The 19,727-nt window shown below is 45.5% G+C and overlaps 1 protein-coding gene across 1 annotated transcript in view; it reads right to left on the bottom strand.

Annotated features, from left to right (window-relative positions):
* LOC306752694 (receptor tyrosine-protein kinase erbB-4-like) overlaps positions 1 to 19,727 on the bottom strand; it is a gene marked incomplete at both ends in the record, with an annotated part of 181,279 nt that overhangs the window by 33,124 nt on the left and 128,428 nt on the right. Inside the window, 12 exons of the mRNA XM_079236488.1 lie at positions 1,131 to 1,175; positions 4,505 to 4,659; positions 6,249 to 6,342; positions 10,854 to 10,986; positions 11,909 to 12,114; positions 13,303 to 13,393; positions 14,211 to 14,284; positions 14,408 to 14,534; positions 16,156 to 16,269; positions 16,889 to 17,030; positions 17,747 to 17,865; positions 19,276 to 19,337. Coding sequence (XP_079092614.1) covers positions 1,131 to 1,175; positions 4,505 to 4,659; positions 6,249 to 6,342; positions 10,854 to 10,986; positions 11,909 to 12,114; positions 13,303 to 13,393; positions 14,211 to 14,284; positions 14,408 to 14,534; positions 16,156 to 16,269; positions 16,889 to 17,030; positions 17,747 to 17,865; positions 19,276 to 19,337 — 1,362 coding nt within the window. The remainder of the gene's footprint in view (positions 1 to 1,130; positions 1,176 to 4,504; positions 4,660 to 6,248; positions 6,343 to 10,853; positions 10,987 to 11,908; positions 12,115 to 13,302; positions 13,394 to 14,210; positions 14,285 to 14,407; positions 14,535 to 16,155; positions 16,270 to 16,888; positions 17,031 to 17,746; positions 17,866 to 19,275; positions 19,338 to 19,727) is intronic.

Genomic DNA, 19,727 nt, shown 5'->3' with positions numbered 1-19,727 from the left:
TGTTCTTTGTGCAGGCCATTAGCAGCTAATGGAAGACTCGTGTACCGTGGAGCTATGGGCGAGCGAGGTGCCGCAGCTTTTGCCGTATTGATCGTGACCAACCGGAAGGAGGGGGAGCTTGAAATTTACAAAGAGGCTGCGGGTCTCGACATGATGAGATATACAGCCATGTGGTGAATAGTAATCCAGCAGTTTGGAATGGATTCAATAGAAAGGTGGGAGGGAGACAAGGAGAAACAACAACAGTGGAGGGGGGGAATAAAAGAAAAGACATAGGAGCAAAGGGAAGAGGAAGGGGACAAGTAGCAGAGTGTGACGGCACCAGGTGAGAGACAAGGGTACGACTTCTCCAATTAGGAGGAAGGAGTTTACAGCAGAACATGACGTGAGGTCAGCAGGTGAGACGGGGGAGTAATGCAATGTGTGAGCAAGAGGACGACTCTGGGAATCGAGACTCAGCAGAAGCCAGGGGGAAATAAAACAAAGGTCTCATTTCTGTTTCCTCTCTTAAAAAGGAGCTCAAGACCCCCTTTTTATGGCTGTGCTGGTTTGGTTAAATTATAATGAGTTTGCTCCAACTGGAAAGATCACTTGTTTTTATGTTTGTTTTTTTAATAGAGTTGTTTTGTCTTCAGGCTATTTAGGTCGTGTGGCACAAAATACTTTCTCTAAATTTACCCTTTGCTAAGCCCCGCCCCCCCTGCTGCTGCTTCACATAGCTGTCAAAGCTACGTTACAAAGGAGCCCACACTGTCACTAACTGCACTATCTGAACGGATATTATTATTATCTAATCTATGGAAAAACAATGATGGATGTCATGTTTCTTTGGCGCAATAAGTCCAAGTCAGTTGCAACCCTTTTAGCGCTCCAAATGCTGAACATTAAAACGACACATTAGCAGACTATTTTTTACTCTTTCATAATTAAAATGACAGTTACCAGTGGCACAAATTAGCCCCACGCGATTCAGACCAGAGCAAAACATTCCTAAGTCATCCATCAATTACAGGATACAAAAGTGTCTGCACTCTTGTTAATGCGCATCATGAGAAGGTTTAATGAGTAGTGGCAGGATCGGATGCTGGCCTCCCAGTCCCGCCTTGCAAGTGTACCCCGAGAGCTCTTACCTGTCCATCATCCCGACACAATCTTGGAGTCCTGGCCCGACGCACCTGCAGGGCAGACAAACCAGGAGAGATCACCCATTAAATCAGGGACATGTTATGAGTGAACCTCGCGTTGTGGTTCCTCCACGCCCGTCAGCTGTCAGTGTGGAAGATTGGATGCACGTTACGCAGCTGACCGCCCGTCAATATGACGGGGAGAAGCGCCCGGGCGGGAAAGCAGTGTTCTCGAGTGTTTCCCCGTGACATTGAGAAGACACTCCTGCATCACCTGGGAGCGTTTCCAAAACAAAGTGCTGTGCTAAAACCTTTGGGGAAATTAACAGAAAACAGTCAATTCTCTGTCTCGCGCTCTATTAAAAATGTAAATCCTCCGAGAGAGAGAGAGAAGTGGGGAGAAAAGAAACAAGGTACAGGAAGGGTGTTCCTCCTTGAGCATTGAGTATTTTCCCCCTCACCTCCCTTCAAGACAGAGAAAGACTTGGCTCCATGTTGAGGACTGGGTGTAAACGTGCCAGTTCGTGGATGAATATATTCAGGAATTTTCCATAAACACAGAAACAAATGTGACACATGATAGCTCCATTGTTTTCCTCTGTGAAGCTGACTTCCCCGTCCGAATCGGCATCTTTAACATCTTCACCTTCTTTCCAAACACAAGGAATACTTACATCGTTTCCTCTCTTCCTATCTCAACAATTAAAGGCAGGAGGAAGTCGTGCTGATGACACGCCGCTCAGTGACAAGTGGCATTAGGTAAGCAGGAAGTCATTAGAGCAGAATGTTGGCTGCTCATTAATTCTACCTCCTTGAGTGGAGGACAGCAGGAAAGACACAGGAGAACACGCTTTGAACGCTCCGGTTTGTGTGTGTGTGTGTGTGTGTGTGTGTGTGTGTGTGTGTGTGCACACAAGACACAACAAATTACTCAGCAAATTAGGAGAGCGCGCCAACTTCGGAATTAAACCGGCGACAACCGCGGCTCCTCCAAAGTCGCTTCGTTGTCAATTAAATGGTGCACCAAATAGCTAATTAGCGATTAATCAGTGTTGATCCAATGTTGTGTGTGTGTGTGTGTCTGTGTGTGTGAGCCACACTGTTTCCTTCCTGGAGAACAAAGGAGTGTTCGGACAATAAACATCACCATACCGTACATATTCTGGTCTGATTGACTTGTTGCTTTATTGTCAGTGGAAGACGTCTGAACTACAGCTAGCAATATGCTTGTAACAGGAGACCATTAAAAGTATGCAGAATTAGCCATTAGCGGCCTCCTTTTGCAATGTACCCATTCATGTACGGACACATTTCACTGGATTACTGGAGACAATTCCAATGCAAGTTCTGGAGACGGGTCTTTTTCTATGATTTCTAAGCATCAGTTGGACATCAGTGGACATCAGTGATAAAGCTATGCTGTGCACATTGCAGCTGCAGCCAGGATGTAGCCGCCGCCGCTGCTGCAGCTCCAGCTGCTGACCGTGATGATGAGCAGGACGAGTCCTCGGGCCACTACAATAACTAACTTCCTGTTGTTTTTATGCAGCGCTCGCGTTCCCCTCCTGCAGTAACTCTGCCTCTCATCTCTCCCCCTCTACTCCCCCGCGCACCCCTGGGGTTTGAGAACCTTTGAGGCGGCGTAATGAGACTTCAGGTTTAATCTCCTGTCTTATTGAAGTGTCTTTCAGCCGGATGGAGACTCTTTACCAGCCGAAGGGGTGCCGCTCTGTTCCTGCCACTGACCTTTGACCTCTGTAATGCCTCACTTTGGCTCATGGCCTCAAATGCCCCGACTCTGCTTCTGTCCTGATGATAATCCAGAGCACCCTGTGGCTGGAGGGCGGGATAAGATGACAAGGCATGATGGAGGTGTTGTCATGCCCACGGCAGATTAGTGTTAACAGGCAGGAGCGTGTGAGTGAAAGCTGTCATGTGACGAATAACACATCCATCTGCTTTTTCTTGTCTGTGCGTTAAATGTAAAGCTGCAGCCAGTAGCCGGTTAGCTTAGCTGAGACTAGACGCAGGGGGTGACAGCTGGCCCGGCTCCTTTTTAAATGCTTGAGTATATTTTTAAAATTGCATGGTATGCACACTGCTCATCCTCGTTAAAACACTACATGTAGAGACACATAAGTTAAATGATCTCTGTCGAAAGCTGAGAAACCAGTGTTGTATTATGTATGCCTGTTAGGTTTGTTATTTCTTAGCATTAGATTTACAGATTAAAATTTTTACATTTGCATTGCAATATTTTAAATTGGGCCCAGAGGCCATGAACAGAAACCAATATTGAGCTATTTCTGCTTGTTTAAACTGAACTTATTTACACACAACATCAACACATGTTCAGGGGCCGCTAAAGCCATAACCTTTACAAATATAAAAGTAATTAAATCTGTATGTAGCCCCTTACATCCAAAAAGTTTGGCCGGCCCTGTAGTAGAGCCATAGCTGTTTCCACTGTTTATGCTAAGCTAAGCTAATTGGCTCCTGGCTGCAGCCTCATTTAGCACACATGCATGTGAGCGGTGTCAATCTGTGCATCCGGCTCTTGGTGAGAAAGCGAATAAGCGGTCTGTTAACAGACACATTGATTCATTGATTTCTTTCAGCTCGAGACTCCACAGCACCATCTTACCCCTCTGCCAACTACCTCATTGTTTTTGACACTTAAGGTGAGCAAGCTTTCTTTTCATTGGTCTGGTGTTAGCACAACAAATAGATTCATGTGTTCTCTCTGCTGTGCCACTCAGAGGGGACTGTCCTGTAGCTACAAAACACATTCTATAATTAGGTCCGTCTGGATATTTTGGATCTCCAGTGGATTCAGCATCATGCTGCAGACTTGAGAATGCTCTTCTATAAATGCATGTTTGGAGCTCTTGGAGCAGATGTTTTGATTTGTGACTCACTGTGTTTGGGATGCTCTTTGTTCCAGCCAACAAAACATGCTCTTTTCTATCAGGCACCTCAGGCACCTCATCCACCTGCTCCCTCGCTTGCAACCTTCCTCCTCCGTCTTCCCGATCTTACATTTGTACACACCTCCCCTCGAGCTACTGTCTCTCAACGCCCGTCCCTTCCTCTATAGTTCATCTGCAATATACTCCACATGGCCTTCAGGGTCAATGCATTCTGCCGCTGACCGCAGAGCCACCAGACGCCAGCAGGTCGGGGGAATCTAGCGGCTGCAAGATTAAGTCATCTTCTCTACCTCTCTCTTAGAGGAAGGCGGCCAATGTCCAAAGCACGATGCTGTCTGCACGATGCTTTTAACGGCATTAAAAGGGACGCTGCGGAAAGTCTAAAGCTGAGCAAACGCGCAATCATTTGTATACACGGACACACGTCTTCATGCAGCATCCCCGGCTTACCCCTGGGTGCAGTTGGCGTGGCAGGGATGACACTCGTTGTTGGCCTTGGCGTACTTGAAGATGAAACTGTTGGCCCCCTGCAACCCATCGGGGCATTTCTCCACGCAGTTGGGTCCGTCTTTGAAGTGGAGGCATTTCACACATTGGTCCGGACCCTGGAGAGGAGAGCAGAGATGAGAGGACGGGTTAAGGAGGAGGTGGTGGACAAGGGAGGAATAAAGAAAAAAGAGGGCGCAGTAAAGGGATTAGCAAGATGGAAAGAGGGGGGGATCAACAGAGAGAAAGAAAAGTGTACAAATAATGGGCAAGGAGGCGGAGGACATAAACAATAGAATCAAACTCACACCTGGTGAATCATGTCAATTTGCTCACTTCCTACCAAGGACCCGCATGAATCCCATTCAGTGATTTAAAATGTGTGGAGCACAATTGCCCAGAGTGTATTCCCCGGCACCGCCGTTAACGCCGGCAGAAGGAATCAGGTCGTGTCAAAGGCCCGGCGCATCGACTGCGATGGAGATGACAAGTGGTGACTGAGCACGGGCTCAGCTGCGGCGGGATCATGAATAAGTAAGATGGATATGTGTGTGTGTGTGTGTGTGTGTGTGTGTGAAAGAAGAGAAAGACTCACTGCGCTCGGTGTGTTTACGCGCGGGTTTGAAGTGTCGCCTGTGTTGACTGAAGTGCGAATGCAGTGTGTGAACTTACAATTGTGTGTGTGTGTGTGTGTGTGTGTGTGTGCAAGAGTTGTTGTCAAGACACACTGTTGTATTCTGGGCGCCGGGTTTTTTTTTCTTTTGGGCTCTGTTGCTAATGACGACCGCGGCGACCTGATGGACAGCCTCTCGCAGTTTGACACATGGAGACACACGCCATCAATAAACATTATTCTCACTTTGCATGTCTGCGTGTGCACGCGTGTGCGGGCGCATACAGATGTCTGAACGCATTGGAGGGCGTGTGTGTTTGTTTGCGAGAGCGCCTGTGGATGATTGACTCCGGTGTTATTTACTACTCAGCTGTGACCAGCCTCTCAAAGTCAGCTCTGTGCATCCTTAAGGAGTCTCCCTCCCTCTTCATCTCCTATTCTCTCTGTCTCCCTCTCTGTCTCTCGCTCTAGGGACCATGAAAGGTTACTCGCACAATGCTGAATTCCACAAAATAAGTCGTGTCGGCAGCGTTTCGATGCAACTTTCCCGAATGCAGCGCTACAAATGTGACGGCGTGTGTGGCGAGTGACGTTTAGGCTCAATATTTGTGAGGGACTATTTGCTGCAGTGGTTTTAACACAAATGTGACGCAACAGGTTGAAAATGAGTTCATCCTAATATAAGATCAATTAGCGCAATGTTTCTTTTTTTTTGTGCATCTTTTCTAACATTTTGGAGGCTTGGTGTGATCACATTCGAGACTCTATAAGTGACTTTACGGGAAGGTCAGGAGCTAATCTCATTTCGCTGTTTTGAGTGCATGCTTGCCAAAAGCATGCCTCCGAAAGTGGCCACAGTAGTTTATCATTCCTCCCATTAACCGAGCGTTCACCTTTGCAAACACGGCGCTTGTATCTTCTGTGCAAAACAGATATAGACACCCGCAAAAAATACAAGTTGGAAATCCACTTTAGCATGCAGACGATATGGGACTATCTTGAACGGAAAAGTGGTTTTAATCTAAAAGTGAAACGCATCATTAAGTGAAAAGGGAGTTGGGTTAGAGGTCTGCAGAGGATTCAGGAGTGTGTTACCTGGCCCAGGCATGACATGGTGTCCCCATCCAGCTTCTCACACTGGCCATCACACTCCAGGCACACAGATCCATTGGAGAATTCCCGCATTTCCCTAATAGACACAGGGAAAAGGAGAAAGAGGAGCATGTATTATACATTTGAGAGCGTATCCACATTGAAATATTGATTAAGAGCCTGCTGAGAGAGGATTTTGAAGTATGCTGTGTGCGTGTTTGAGCGCAAGCTGTACATAGCAGCCTTTTGATTTTCAACCCACATGTGGAACCGCACCAAGAACGCGAGGTTAAAGCGTCATTTACTCGTGCCCATGGCCGCCATTCCTAATTGCAGTGACTGCTGGAGTGCCCTCTGGCAGAGGGGCACGCAGGGCAGCTCGCTGCCTGGGACTATTTGATCAAGTTAAAGGCTTAGTGGGGTCAATATGCTAACAGAGAAGGCCCGTGAATAATAAACGTCTTTTTTAAATCGTGGGCAAACACGAGGGGAAGCGTGGAGGGAGGGAAGGGAAGGATGGCAGAAGGGAGGTACACAGAGAGTGTATGCAGATGAGGACAAAAAAAAAATGCTGGCGAGCATAAGAGGAAAGAAAGAAAAAGATAAGTGAGAGATATTTGCTTTTTTTCATCCTCTAATCAAACCCAAGAACCATTGCAGCAACCGGTAGCAGCTACCCGCCTGTTTGTTGAGCCAGTTAGAGCATGTAGTTCATGATGGTTTTGTTTTCCCACTTAGACATCTGGAGGAATGGAGGCAAACAAAAGAGCTCAATATTGGGTTTTACGCTGCAATTACACCGACATGAGCTGCACAGCGCCCCAGGCCACACCGATGCATCCCTGTGTGTGTGTGTGTGTGTGTGTGTGTGTGTGTGTGTGTGTGCGCCCGATCCATAAATGTCTCCCTTTTGTTTGTGTCAGAATCAGCGCATTGTCTTGGTTTTTTCTTTCTTTTTTGAAGCGCTGCCGTCTGCGGCGAGCGGAGGACGGCCGCTGTCAATAACAACCGATCAAAACCACTTTTCACATCAGAGGGATCGATCCGCCGAAAGCGGAGGACGGACACCCTCAGAGGAGGATTCACCCGGTTTCAAGCGAGCCTCTTTCCCACAGCGGTGAGGAAAGTGAGTCAACAGATTCCTCCCTGTGAGCTGCTGTTATGTGATCTTGCACTGCTGCGTTATGCATCTTCTCGTGGTGAATATTAGATGAAACCCTTTTAGACTTGGTCGTCCTGAAAAGAGACAAATCCGACACTCGATGAAAACTAGATTTCCCTTAATGCTCGGCCGTCTTCTATTGGCTCGACTGGTTGGTCACGCTCACAGCCAGTATCACAGAGGCTCTTTTATTAATAATGCTCTGGTGGACTCAAAGGAAACTCCCATTGCTCTCTTTACAGTTCTCCCTCGTCTTTCCTTCCCTGGTTCCAACATAAATTAGATTTCTCTACTGGAGGCTGTGTCCAGGGGAATCCTTTAGAAAAAGGCCCAGGCAGTGCAGAGATATCTCTTTTGTTGGTTGAGGGAGAAAAAAAAAAAATACACGGAGAGACAAAGACCTCGGCAGTGGCGCTCTCCAGGGTCATTTCCATTCCGCCGAAGCCGTTCCTCCTGATTGGCCCCCTTCACGGCTGGAAGTGTGCGCCAAAGCCCCGTCAGGGGATGGCCTGATGAGGGATTAGCCCTGTTTTAGCAGGAATTTAAGCAGGACTGCGCCTACTATTCAGACCTCCAAGCCTCCAGCAAACCAGAGCATGGCCAACCCACCGGAGCAACTTTTTTAATTAAACACACTTTCAACGCCTTCCTAATCCGCTTCCTCGGCCCTCTCCTCCCCCAGTGGACGCCCTCTCAGCCATTTTCTTTCCCCCTCTTGCACTCCTTTGTTTTATTCAACAGACGTATAAACTAAAGGGAATTCGTGCCTTTACTCATTAAGAATGGAGACATATAATGAGGGTGAGCTGTGGAATGTTAAGGTTTAAAATCACCAACTTGGCATATTTAATGAGCTAACAAATACTCAAATATGTAGAGATATACAGTCACACAGAAGACCCTCATATACAGAAACTAAGCACAATGGGAACTGTACACTCTATGCAGATGACACCTTACTACAACTTCCAAACTGGCAACCACGAGCAGCCACACTTCATTTCAAATGGGAGTTAGTTTGTATCTGTGGTATGATCTCTGCGTCATAGAATAACAAAACAACACTGACTGCAACAATGCTATTCTCCTCTGCAGACATTTTTCATCACCTGGTAACAACAACACTTGTAATGTAATTAGCATTCCATAGGAAAATAGATGAACTCTTCCCACAGCGCTCCACGTTCAGGGATTCTAGAAGTTGACAGATGTCGATACTGAAGGGAACAAATGTGCATCACACTCAAAAGTGATGGAAATTGGCCACACTGGATTTGTTATTAAATCAGTTCCCAACTAAAAACATGAAGACAGATTTCATTGTCTTATAAAAAAGGACGGCGCTGAAACAGCCTCTGTCTGTACGAGATGTTCAATTTAAACACGCAGCGGCCAACAGTCCACCATTCATAAAGTTTATCTTTTCATAACTGGTGACAGTTATTGCATCACACATTGATCCTGCCGTCCTCTCTGATAGACGTCATGAGCATTGGTACCGTTCCATATTGTATCAGTATTAGTCGAGAATTAATTAATGATGACTTGAATTATATATTATATAATCAAGTCCTTCAAGTGATTATTGTTTTATGTTTATGCTAGTAAAAAAAGAGATAATTAACTCAAAATTGGACAGAACACCAGTAGATTTCATGCTCATTCTGTATTTATTTCATACTTTTGTAAAGTCTGAAGCTTTGCTCTCGAAGGACATTTTACAGATCTTATTTAAAGCCTGACTCTTTGATTCTTATTCTTATGTCCTGTTATGCTGTAGTCACTTGGGGCTTATTTTTAATATACTCTTTAAGATAAGTGAAGGTTATAAGCACACGGACACCAACTACAGTATTTGTCACTAAATAACATTTAGCTAGGCCACACATTTATGCGACATGAAATTTAAGTTTTGTTTATATATATATATCTATATATATATATATATATATATATAAATATATATATATATATATAAATATATAGATATATATAATATACATCTATATATAAATATATATCTATATATATATATATCTATATATATATATATATATATATATAAATATATATATATATATCTATGTATAAATATATATATATCTATATATAAATATAGATATATATATCTATATATAAATATATATATATACATATCTATATATAAATAAATATATATATCTATATATAAATATATATATATATATATATATATATATATATATCTATATATAAATATATAAATAAATATATATCTATATATAAATATATATCTATATATAAATATATATATATATATATATATATGTATATATATATATATATATATATATATATATATATATATATATATATATATATATATATATATATATATATATATATATATATATATATATACAGGCTATGCAAAGAAAGTTACCCTTTTCCTGCCAAAGATGCATCGGGTGTTTTACAGGCGGTGACTTCTTCCCGCAGGCACTACCTTTAGGTTTGGGACTTTTTTTTTCCGATCCCACAGTTCAGGCCGGCGGCGTAAAGCATGAGGCCTGTTGAGCGCTCGCTGCCTCACAGCGGCCGACTGTATCTACAGTACAGCAAACAAGTGTGCTTGGGCAGCTCCCTGCCACGCGCCTCATCCTCAGCAGTCTTCTTCAAAGCCTTCGCTGTGAGCTGTTTTTCCCGGCAACTTCAAAGCCACCCTCCCACAAACGGTGCCGGGGAAAAAAAAAAGAACCGGCAACCAGTCGACATGACCGAAGGTCGCTCTCGTGCACTCTCTCCTCTTCCTCCCCGAGGGGGGGACAACACAAGCTTTGACATCACCAAAGAGAGTCATATTCATCTCGTGGCAGACGCTACAGTCTTTCTTCGGACGGATGCTTTCAAGCGTTGTGATTCACAGCATCTCCTCGCTCATTCAAGAGCAGCGCGATGCAACAATGGGAGCGGCGTCTGCACGGCGTTTCTCCCCCAGGTGAGTCGGCAGTGATCTTTTTGATGTGCCTCTCGGCGCCGCGGAGCAACGACCTGAATGCAATCATTCACGCTGAATACAGAACATCGCTGGATCGTGAGGACACTCAAAGGGCCTTTGTCTCAAATGTCAGTTATTTCACAGCTCAGACCTGCAAAACACTCATGTCCGTCAGCCCAGATGGGCAATTTGTGACTAAATATAATACCGCGACAATACATCCAAATGGTTTTGCACCACGCGTGTTACACGCATCTAAATGTTCCTTTAACTGTTCGCAGAGTGAAATCCCTTATTCATGCCAATCTGCAATTAGAGCTCTTGAGAACGCTTTGACGTCATTCTCATGCATCAAAGCTGTGGACATTGCTTTTTTTTCCTCTGCTCGCCATGCATGACCGCTAACAACAATATTTGTGTCACATCAGCTCCAACACATCACTTGACAGACATTAGCACCACCACTCACCCGGCAAAAAGGCTGCAGGCCTCCACACAGGTGCGGCCTCGTCTGAAGTACCGGCAGGACAGACACTGGTCGGGCCCCGGGCCCCAGCAGCCGTCGTCTGAGCACATCTGATCACACACCATTTGCTGCTGAGCTGTGGAGAGAAAGCAATGTGTGTTCGCGCTCACTTGTTTCGATATGTGTGTGTCTGCTCTGTAGCTGAGTGCTGCACAGCTGTGAGCGAGCATTAGCATTGGTATCCAACACCAGGACACAAGGCCCACTTTTTTGTTTTCTCCCCAGTCGAACCACAGCAATCGATGCCGCTTCATCGGACTCGGCCTGTCCTCCATCCGGTGAGTGACACCCACGTCCCCGGGAGGGTCGCCCCCTTTTTGTCAACAGCCGAGCAGTCAATGGTAGACGGGGGGGTTGCGGCTAATGAAGAGGCCTGTGTAATGCCCCATCGATCGATCACACACACACACACACACACACCACACTCATTAGCTGGCTAATGATATCAACCGCAGCCTGGCAGCTTCCATGTCCGTGTTTATATCTTTCTAAGGGAGCTTAGAAGGACAACACATGGTTACATTCGAGATAATAGACGCAAGTAATTACAAAAAACATGCTGATGTTTTGTATAATAACCTCCCTCCTTCTCGCAGTGGTCAGTTTCCATCATGTTCAGCTCAAGCCACATGTGGACTATTCCTCCTTCCATCAGGTGTGCTAATCCCCGCGGAGGCAGTGAGCCTAATCCACCTCTGTGCATGACGCATTAAGCACTTTCCTCCCGGGGAGCTGAATCAGGGCTTTCATGGCCAAAGAGCGAGACACAGCGGGGACACACTCAGTCGCCTTGGAAACAGGCATGTCGGGGGATGGATTTGCAGAGACATGTGAGGAATCGGAGTTCGGAAATAATTATCAGGAAGATGCTAGGAGTGCTTGCTTAACAATAACGTTCTTCTGCTAATCCTTTTCTGGCAACGTGGCTGGTAGATGCTGCGATATTGCCAAGACTACCTTTGTGTGTGTTTTCATCTTCTCGCAGACAGACCACTCACCGCATTCCTTTGGTTCCCGGTTGTTGCGGATGAGGACTTTCTGGCTCGGGGTCCTGAAGAGCGACGTCCAGTTGACGGTGTTGTAGAAGCACAGGCGGCTGTTGTTGAAGATGTAGACGTTTCCCGCGCTGATCTCGCCCAGCGACTGGAACTGGAGCGAGGAGATCCAGCGCTGCTTCAGGATCAGCAGCGAGATGCCACTTCCGCTGCGGAGAGAAGGTACGAAAAGAAATGAGCCGGGGAGAAAGAGAGATAACAACCAGACAGAAGAAAAGAAGACGCTGAAGGATGTTGCTGAGCTCCAGGTTCATGGCTGGCGTCTAAAGGAGCGACCCTCCTTTGACGAACACAGGACCCGTTATCAAAACAGGGCTAATCAAAGCGGCGCGGCGGCAAGGCTTCAAAGGGGCTCGGTGCAGAAAAACATGGGCCGGCAGCTCATTAACCCCAACAGGAGCCACCTAGACGCAGGGAGAGAGGCACCAGGCTCTTTACGAGCAGGAAACCTGCATATTGAGTCAAAATGAAGCGAGTTCAAAGATGCAGAAGGTGACGACGGAGAGAGGAGGGCCCAAGAGGTCAGCCTCCCATTTTCATCTTGAATCCTATTAATGCATGAATGTAAATGTTATGATGTAACGCTGAGGCTGAGTTGCACCAACAAGGATTCATTTTTAAACCCAATTAAATCGTGGTTTATCTTTTAATCATGTTGCGGCAAACTTTTAAACTGTAAATGAACACGGTTTCCCTTGTAAGTTTAGTTTTTACTTTAAACTTCAATTAAATCTGTTGCACCAAAACTTCAAACTATTTAAATATAAAACTAACTTTATATTAGTACTCTAAGGAGGTTTCAGAGCAAAGTATTCAGTTAAGAACTCAAAGCAATCCGAGTTCTTTTTTTTCATTTATTTATTTTTCATCATTGTTATTTCCAAATGTATTATGTATTTTTGTTTCAATGGTTGTTTTCTTTTGTTTTTATTGCAATCTCCTCGGCCCTTTTCCTATTTATTTGTATTATTAACACTTTTTTTATGTTTACATCCATTCGTGAAAACAACCAACTGAAGGTTGTGAGGACTGAACGTAAATTATTGACAAGACCTTCTCCATCTTTTACTCTGTTTCTGTCTCTCATATGAATCAATATCCTTTTGTGTTGAACTTGTACCTGGTGGACCCCCAAGGCGGGGGGAGGGAGGGAGGGGGGGGTGTTTGTTGACGAAAACTGGAAGGAATGGTATCGCCTCCATTGCTCCTATGCGTCTGTCCATCAATACAATATATATATTCGTAGCATGAATGAATCCTTGTTGGTGAGGTCTAGCTTTCAGATGCTATAACCAGGAGAGGCACGTCTGAGTCAGAAGTGCGGTAAGGTGACGTACCTGTATAGAGATCTACCTCCAATGGTGGCCAGGCTGGAAAACACACTCAGATCTGTCATGTTCTCAGGCCAAGACTGGATGTTGAGGAAACCTACAGAGAAGAACACGCACTGCAAGTCATCCTCTTTTTCTGAGGGAAAGGGCAAACGTCTACAGTGAGGGTCGCCTGGGGAACATAAGAACCTTGAGCAAATAAATACAAAGCATCCTTTTGTTGCCTTAATTCATGCATTGTGGAGTTGCGCCGCCTGTGTGAAGTTCAAGCCAGAGCCCACACTTTGTCAAAAAAGAACGAAAAGTGCTCGGAGAAAACAATATACGCTAATTAAAAGAATGGATTTAATACTCTGCACAATCTGTCCAGTTGCACTTGCCTTTAATGACAGATTACATCAAATCAGGATCTGTGGAAATGACATTAAAGGGATAGAGCAGGAAATGGCTGAGATAGAGAGGCCATTGCTCTTTCTTATTGCTTGGGTTTTCATTATGAAAATGCAGTTTCACTCCATTAGCTGTTTGGCTCAACTGCAAGTCGCAGTTTAATATGACAAAAGGCTTTGTATACGAGGTACTGCTCATCCCTTAAGGCCTCTAATAGTTAATGAATAAATACACACTCAAGCATGCACACACACACCCAGCAGCACATTACTGTAAGCATGTAGCACTATTAGACACACACACACACACACACACACACACACACACACACACACACATAATATCAACCAGAGCACCTTTAAGAGTTCACAGACAAAAATCTGCTTTATACTTTCTCCTTAAAGCTTTCTTTTACTGCCTTGGAGGTGACATCATACACACACTCATAAACATACACACACACACACAATAATGTTGTGTTGTTTTCCAATTTTTCCAAGGTGACGCCGGAGAGGCAGTCTCACCTGTGATCTCTTTCACAGTGCGGAACGCGTTGAGGCGTTCAGGGTCCAGAGGTCCAATACCGTGATACACGTCGCTGAGGAAAAACATGGAGGCACACTTTATCAGAAATGATATCCAGATATGAAACGCTCTGTATACTCTGCTGACTAAAACTAGACTAAAATAGCATTAAAACAATTGTGTGCGTGACTTCTACCCTTTGATGCCCGTGATGAGGAAGATGAGGTTGCCGTTGATTTTGGTGCAGTTGACGAACTTATCAATATTGCTGGCATCCACCGTTTGAGCCGTCTGCAGGCTGCCCGTCCCGATGCCGTCGCACACTGACGGAACAAACGCACACAAACCACCACGCATTATGCAGCGTCATGCATGCATCACCTACTGTAGTGTGTGTCTACAAAGTGCCCTTGTGCGGCGGAGACCTCATTTTGAGAGACTCCTATTAGCTATTTGACACGTTGATTCCCTTTTATGAAAATACAGCCCTGCTTCGGCGCATTGGCAAGGCCACGGCCCCTCTGCGTGCTTTGGAAATCTTTTGATGAAAGCACGGGCCAATCCACAGCCAATCCCTCCCTATAATGAATTCATTACATCTGCATTAATTACACTCGCGGTCTGGTGTGAGGCAAGTATTTCTGACAGAGGCGGAGGCGATGATGAATAAGGCTTGCATTAAGTGGTGTAACCAGTTTTTGATAGTGATTTATACCAGCCAATTCCATATCTGAAATGTTAATTTGTTATCATTTCCCCCAGTTCCTTGGGCTATCCCTCATTAACCCCTCCCTGCTGCGTGACGATGCAATCACGAGATTAGCCAATCAATGGAGGCTCCATACGTGGCGCCCGGAGGAAACCGCCGGCCCCCCTCAAAGAGAAAGGGCAACATCAGTTACGTTTGTGGGGAGGATATGACGAAGGGGCTAATCCTCCGTATTGAACTGAAGTAATGCTGTTTAATTTCACATTAGGCGTTTTAGGCATTTAGCTCACACTCGCGCAAAATGAGTTGTAATTACTGAGCAGGTAGCAGCAGTTTCTCCTTACGGGACCATTCCGTGTTAATTAACATGTTGAGCACATGACCTTCATTTATGTTTGTCATCCTCCAATGTGAAATGAGTATTAGAGTTAATATTCACGGCGGGAATATGAGAAGGGGGCTAAATGAGTCACAGTGCATGCCGTTAAATAATGCATCAATACACGCCTAACAAACAAAGAAAATGTTGTAATAAGTCAGAACTATATATGCTTGAAATTAACAACATAATGAACACTTCATTTCGTAATATTCTGTCACACATTTTACTGTGTGTACTTTATGGAGCTGTAGAAACGAGTACAGTGTTGCTGTGCAGGTGCTGGTAATGCGTGGCCTTCCCGTAAAATGACATAAATACAAATGAATCAAAATAATTCAGAAGTATATTTAGTGTAATAATGAAAAAAAATAATCTGGCTCCCGTAAATAATAAATTACATTTCCTATAAAGCGTTTTAAGTCGTTCCTGCGTGCCTCTGTTGATCCAGTATCATCACTGTTAGCATAAAGCTATTAGATTAAAATGGTTTAACCGCATAAGCTCTAGTGCACACAGTAAATGCATCGCAGTGGGCCAGGAAGTGGGGGAAGCAGGAGGAATTAATATCAACCTGATTTTCATCCCAGTGAGTACAACTTCCACATAATGCACTGGAACATCTGTCTGTTGCAGTGCAGCACAAAGACGAATGACAACCTCACAAGGCAACAGACAGCAGTTATGAGTGATGGAGTTCCTTATCCTGCAAACATCAAAGCACTTTCTCAAGTTTAAACAAAATGACAACGTTTGATTCTATGCGAGTTGAAACCTTTGACCTCTAATCGTAGCATATTGTGACCGCAGACGGCGCGGGACGCCGCTTGAAGTCGGGTGGGCGGAGCCACGGTACCTTTGGGACAGATGTCGGTGCAGGGGATGCACATTTTGATGCGGTTCTCCTCCACCTCCATCTTGTTGCTGGGACACGCTCGGACACAGGAGCTGTGGTCCACCACGAAATTATCTGTGAGCGGGACAGAAGGAGCGTTAGCTGACTTTAGCGTAGCAGAGATGCTGCGATGATAAGTGGTATCAGATCATAGACATCAAAGTGTAGCCTTTAGACTCCTCTAAACCCCTCTAATGGCGAGAAATTGATTGTATTTTAATCACGTTTTGAATAATGATCAAAACTAATGGTCTAGGGCTACATTGCTCAGGAAAAATAATGAATCAAATTAGTACTTGGTGGTAAAATGCGACTGGTGTATGCTCATTTGATGATCAGTGGGACTTGAATATACAATCTGTTGATGTAGCTTGACTTTTAATGTGTGCTCGCTGAATTACTGCAGCACTCTGACTCCATATCTGTGAGAGGGAGAACTACAAAATTGCTTTCTTTTCAGCTGCCAGAAGCTGAAACAGATGGCGGAGCAACAAGTTGATTGAGATGCGCAATTTATTTACGTTTGATTGATTTATCTCGACTTGCAGTAATTGTCTGGGATCTTATTTCAGGATAGATAAGAGGCTAAATGCCTCTTCAGCGGACACCAGCTCAGCCTATAAACCGTCATTATGAGCATCAGAATGAGCATCTGTGCTCTTGCAGTGTCGTGGTGTTCCTGCTCCTGACTCACGTGGGCATTTCTTGACACAAAAGGCTCCGTAGGTGTACTTGGCTCTGGGGTTGTGCTCCAACTGGAAAGACGTGGGGTTGTAGACGAACGGCTGAGGGCACTGGGTCACGCACGCGCCGCTGTCGTTGAAATTGGTGCAGGCCTGCAGGAAGCACACGGTCACAGTTAGCGGGAAAGGAGGAGGATGCTGGCCAGACGTCCCATGAGGAGGGGAGGTAGGGAGGAGGGGAAGGCATGATATTTGCTCACATAAGTCACCGGGAGTGAAAGAGTATTACGGCCGCATTTCATTTTTACGCCGGATCGCGATGTGCCGTCCCTCGTCTCTCCGGACGCCAAAATTGGGAGAAAAATTGGAGCCATCGACCCACGGCCGTGATGTAAATGGTGAAATGTTTTCCCATAAACCTCCTAAGTGTTTTGTCGTCTGTGGCCACGGGCTGAAACGCCGGTAATTGAATTGGATGAGCCTTTCCTGTGAATTACAACTACAATATCGTCTCCGTCAGCGTGCACGAGTTCGCGAAGTAGGGAGAAGTTGAGGTGATAAAAAAGGGCCACTAATTGAAACACTGAATCACCAATTTGTTCTTTTGAAGAGCGCCCCGCCGTCGGAAGACTTTTACGGCCCCCGTAAAATGACAAACAATTTATCAGCCGGTAAACAAAGTGGATCATTTTCAGGCGGGTGAGGCCGACAAACGGATCAACAGGACGAATCTGTGCTTTTTTTTGGGGTCTTTGGGGCAGAAATGAGAGAGAAAAAGATGGAGAATGAATGAAAGTTGGGAAAGAAAAGGAGCGTGTTATAAACAGGGCATCAGTGTGTGTGTGTGTGTGTGTGTGTGTGTGACGTACGAAGCAGTCCGTGTCCTTGGGTCCCGAGCAGCCGCCGGCACACTCGCGATGGCAGCAGTCGCTGACGTAAGGCCCGAAGCATCGACCGTCACACTGCTCTGCACACACCGTCTTTGTCACTGCCCAGGAAGTGAGGAGACAGAAATGTAAAGGTCTGACACGCACATTCTCACTCACACAAAGAGACGCCGCCGCCCTGAACACAAACAGCGGCAGACGTGGAATGCAGGCCGGAAACAAACGAGGGCCTTCAGCGAGCTGAAGGTCAGACAAGGGGGGTCGTGACCGCGGCGTCACTGGCATGGTTGCCCAGGCCTTGTCTCCCCTTTCAACAGCTGCCCTTGAACGAGCCTTTTATCCGCCGACCCCGCTCCAGCTCCAGCCTGGCGGCTCCAGGTACGTTGCTGGACTGAACGCAATTGGTTTCCTCTGAATAAAGAAAGTTTAAAAAAAAAAAAATTCACAGACCCCACTGATTCATCATATCTGTGTTTGTACGATGAGTTTTACTGCCAAGCGGACCGATTGGCCAAAGACACCTTCCAACTGTGCTGATAATTCCCAGAAAGCCTGGCTTTTGTTGCTATGCCAACTCTTGTGGTATCCAGGGAAATATGAACTCTTCTTCCCTGCATTTCCATTGCAAAACTATTGAACAGGAAGCCGCATTAGCCAGCATTCTTAGTAGAGTACAAACACTTGGCTGTGACTCGCACCTATTGCATCAAAGTAGCTCTGATGCTCGCGCTAAAGAGCTTCCCACGCGCTATCGGCAGAGGAGGAGACGCATTAAAAACTGCTGTGCTCGCTCTCTACTGTGTTGGGAACATAATGATGCAGTCGGGGGGGAAACAGCGAGGCCCTGTAGTCTATTAGTCTGTGTTAGTCTGACAAAAACAGGCCAACTCCCTTCTAGGTTCTGACGACACGAGTGGAAGTGCAATTAAACAGAGAAGCAACATCTTCTTCCCTCTCAGCTTCGCCGTCGTTTTTTCCACTTCATCGCCTTTTTGTTTTTTTGTTACGTTCGTGGAGAACTCCGCTCCCCACAGCTGTAACGTTAAAGGAAATGAATTCGCTTTCCAATATTATTATCTCATTTATTTCATTTAAGGCCGATTTTGGTCTTTGAGCTCAATAGAATGGGACGAAAAAGAGTTGTTTCAAACAGCCCAGACCAAACATAGGACTGTGTCAACACAGGTTATAGATTATAGAGCAGACTGTATCCTCAGTATCTTCTCCCACCATTCAGTAAATGCAGTGCGATACAATGCCTTAAAATAACTAGCAGAATTTCACAAGCCGAGACTTCAATTTAAAGAAATAATAAAAAAGACTTGTAGGGGGAGCAGTCATCCTGGCTCTGTCTAAAGTTAAAAGAAACATTGAATAATGTAATAAACATGTTATTCTGAGATGACTGCATTTCCCAAAACGCTGAACTATTCCTTGAAGTCAGTATCTGCGATGTGCTGCTAGTCCCACGCGGCTCTGCAGGGTGGCTGCGGGTGTGTGTGCATACTCACAGGTCTGACACTGGTCTTCCTGATGGCCCCAGCAGCGTCCGTTACATGAGCGATGACAGCGTCTGCCTGCAGGACACACACACACACACACACAGCGCTTCAGACAACTCCTCAGCAAACTTAAGATGTAGTTTTGACACAAACACACATGGAAACACAGCCCCCTCACATAACAAACGCCGAAAAGCGTAGTCACGCACACCCTTAAAACTTCCCCGACTACTGACAGATCTGTTGAATCTCCTACGCTCATCCGACAATAGACCCGGAGCCTTCGTGGCGACTTGTGGCCTGTGGAAAACATGAGCGTGAGAGACAGGCTTCCACTCCCTTCCATCAGGCGCTGGCACAGGCAAAGTGGGACCTGACAGAGCACTAACAGCCCTCCTCTGCCAGCGGCCCATCATCGCGACTTAATTGACTACGGGTTAATTACAGAGTGAGTGGAACAG

This window comes from Taurulus bubalis, assembly GCF_910589615.1.
Source record: "Taurulus bubalis genome assembly, chromosome: 21".
NCBI classification, from domain to species: Eukaryota; Metazoa; Chordata; class Actinopteri; order Perciformes; family Cottidae; genus Taurulus; species Taurulus bubalis.
The sequence above is the reverse complement of the archived record's forward strand: the minus strand, read 5'-3'. Positions and strand labels throughout refer to the sequence as shown.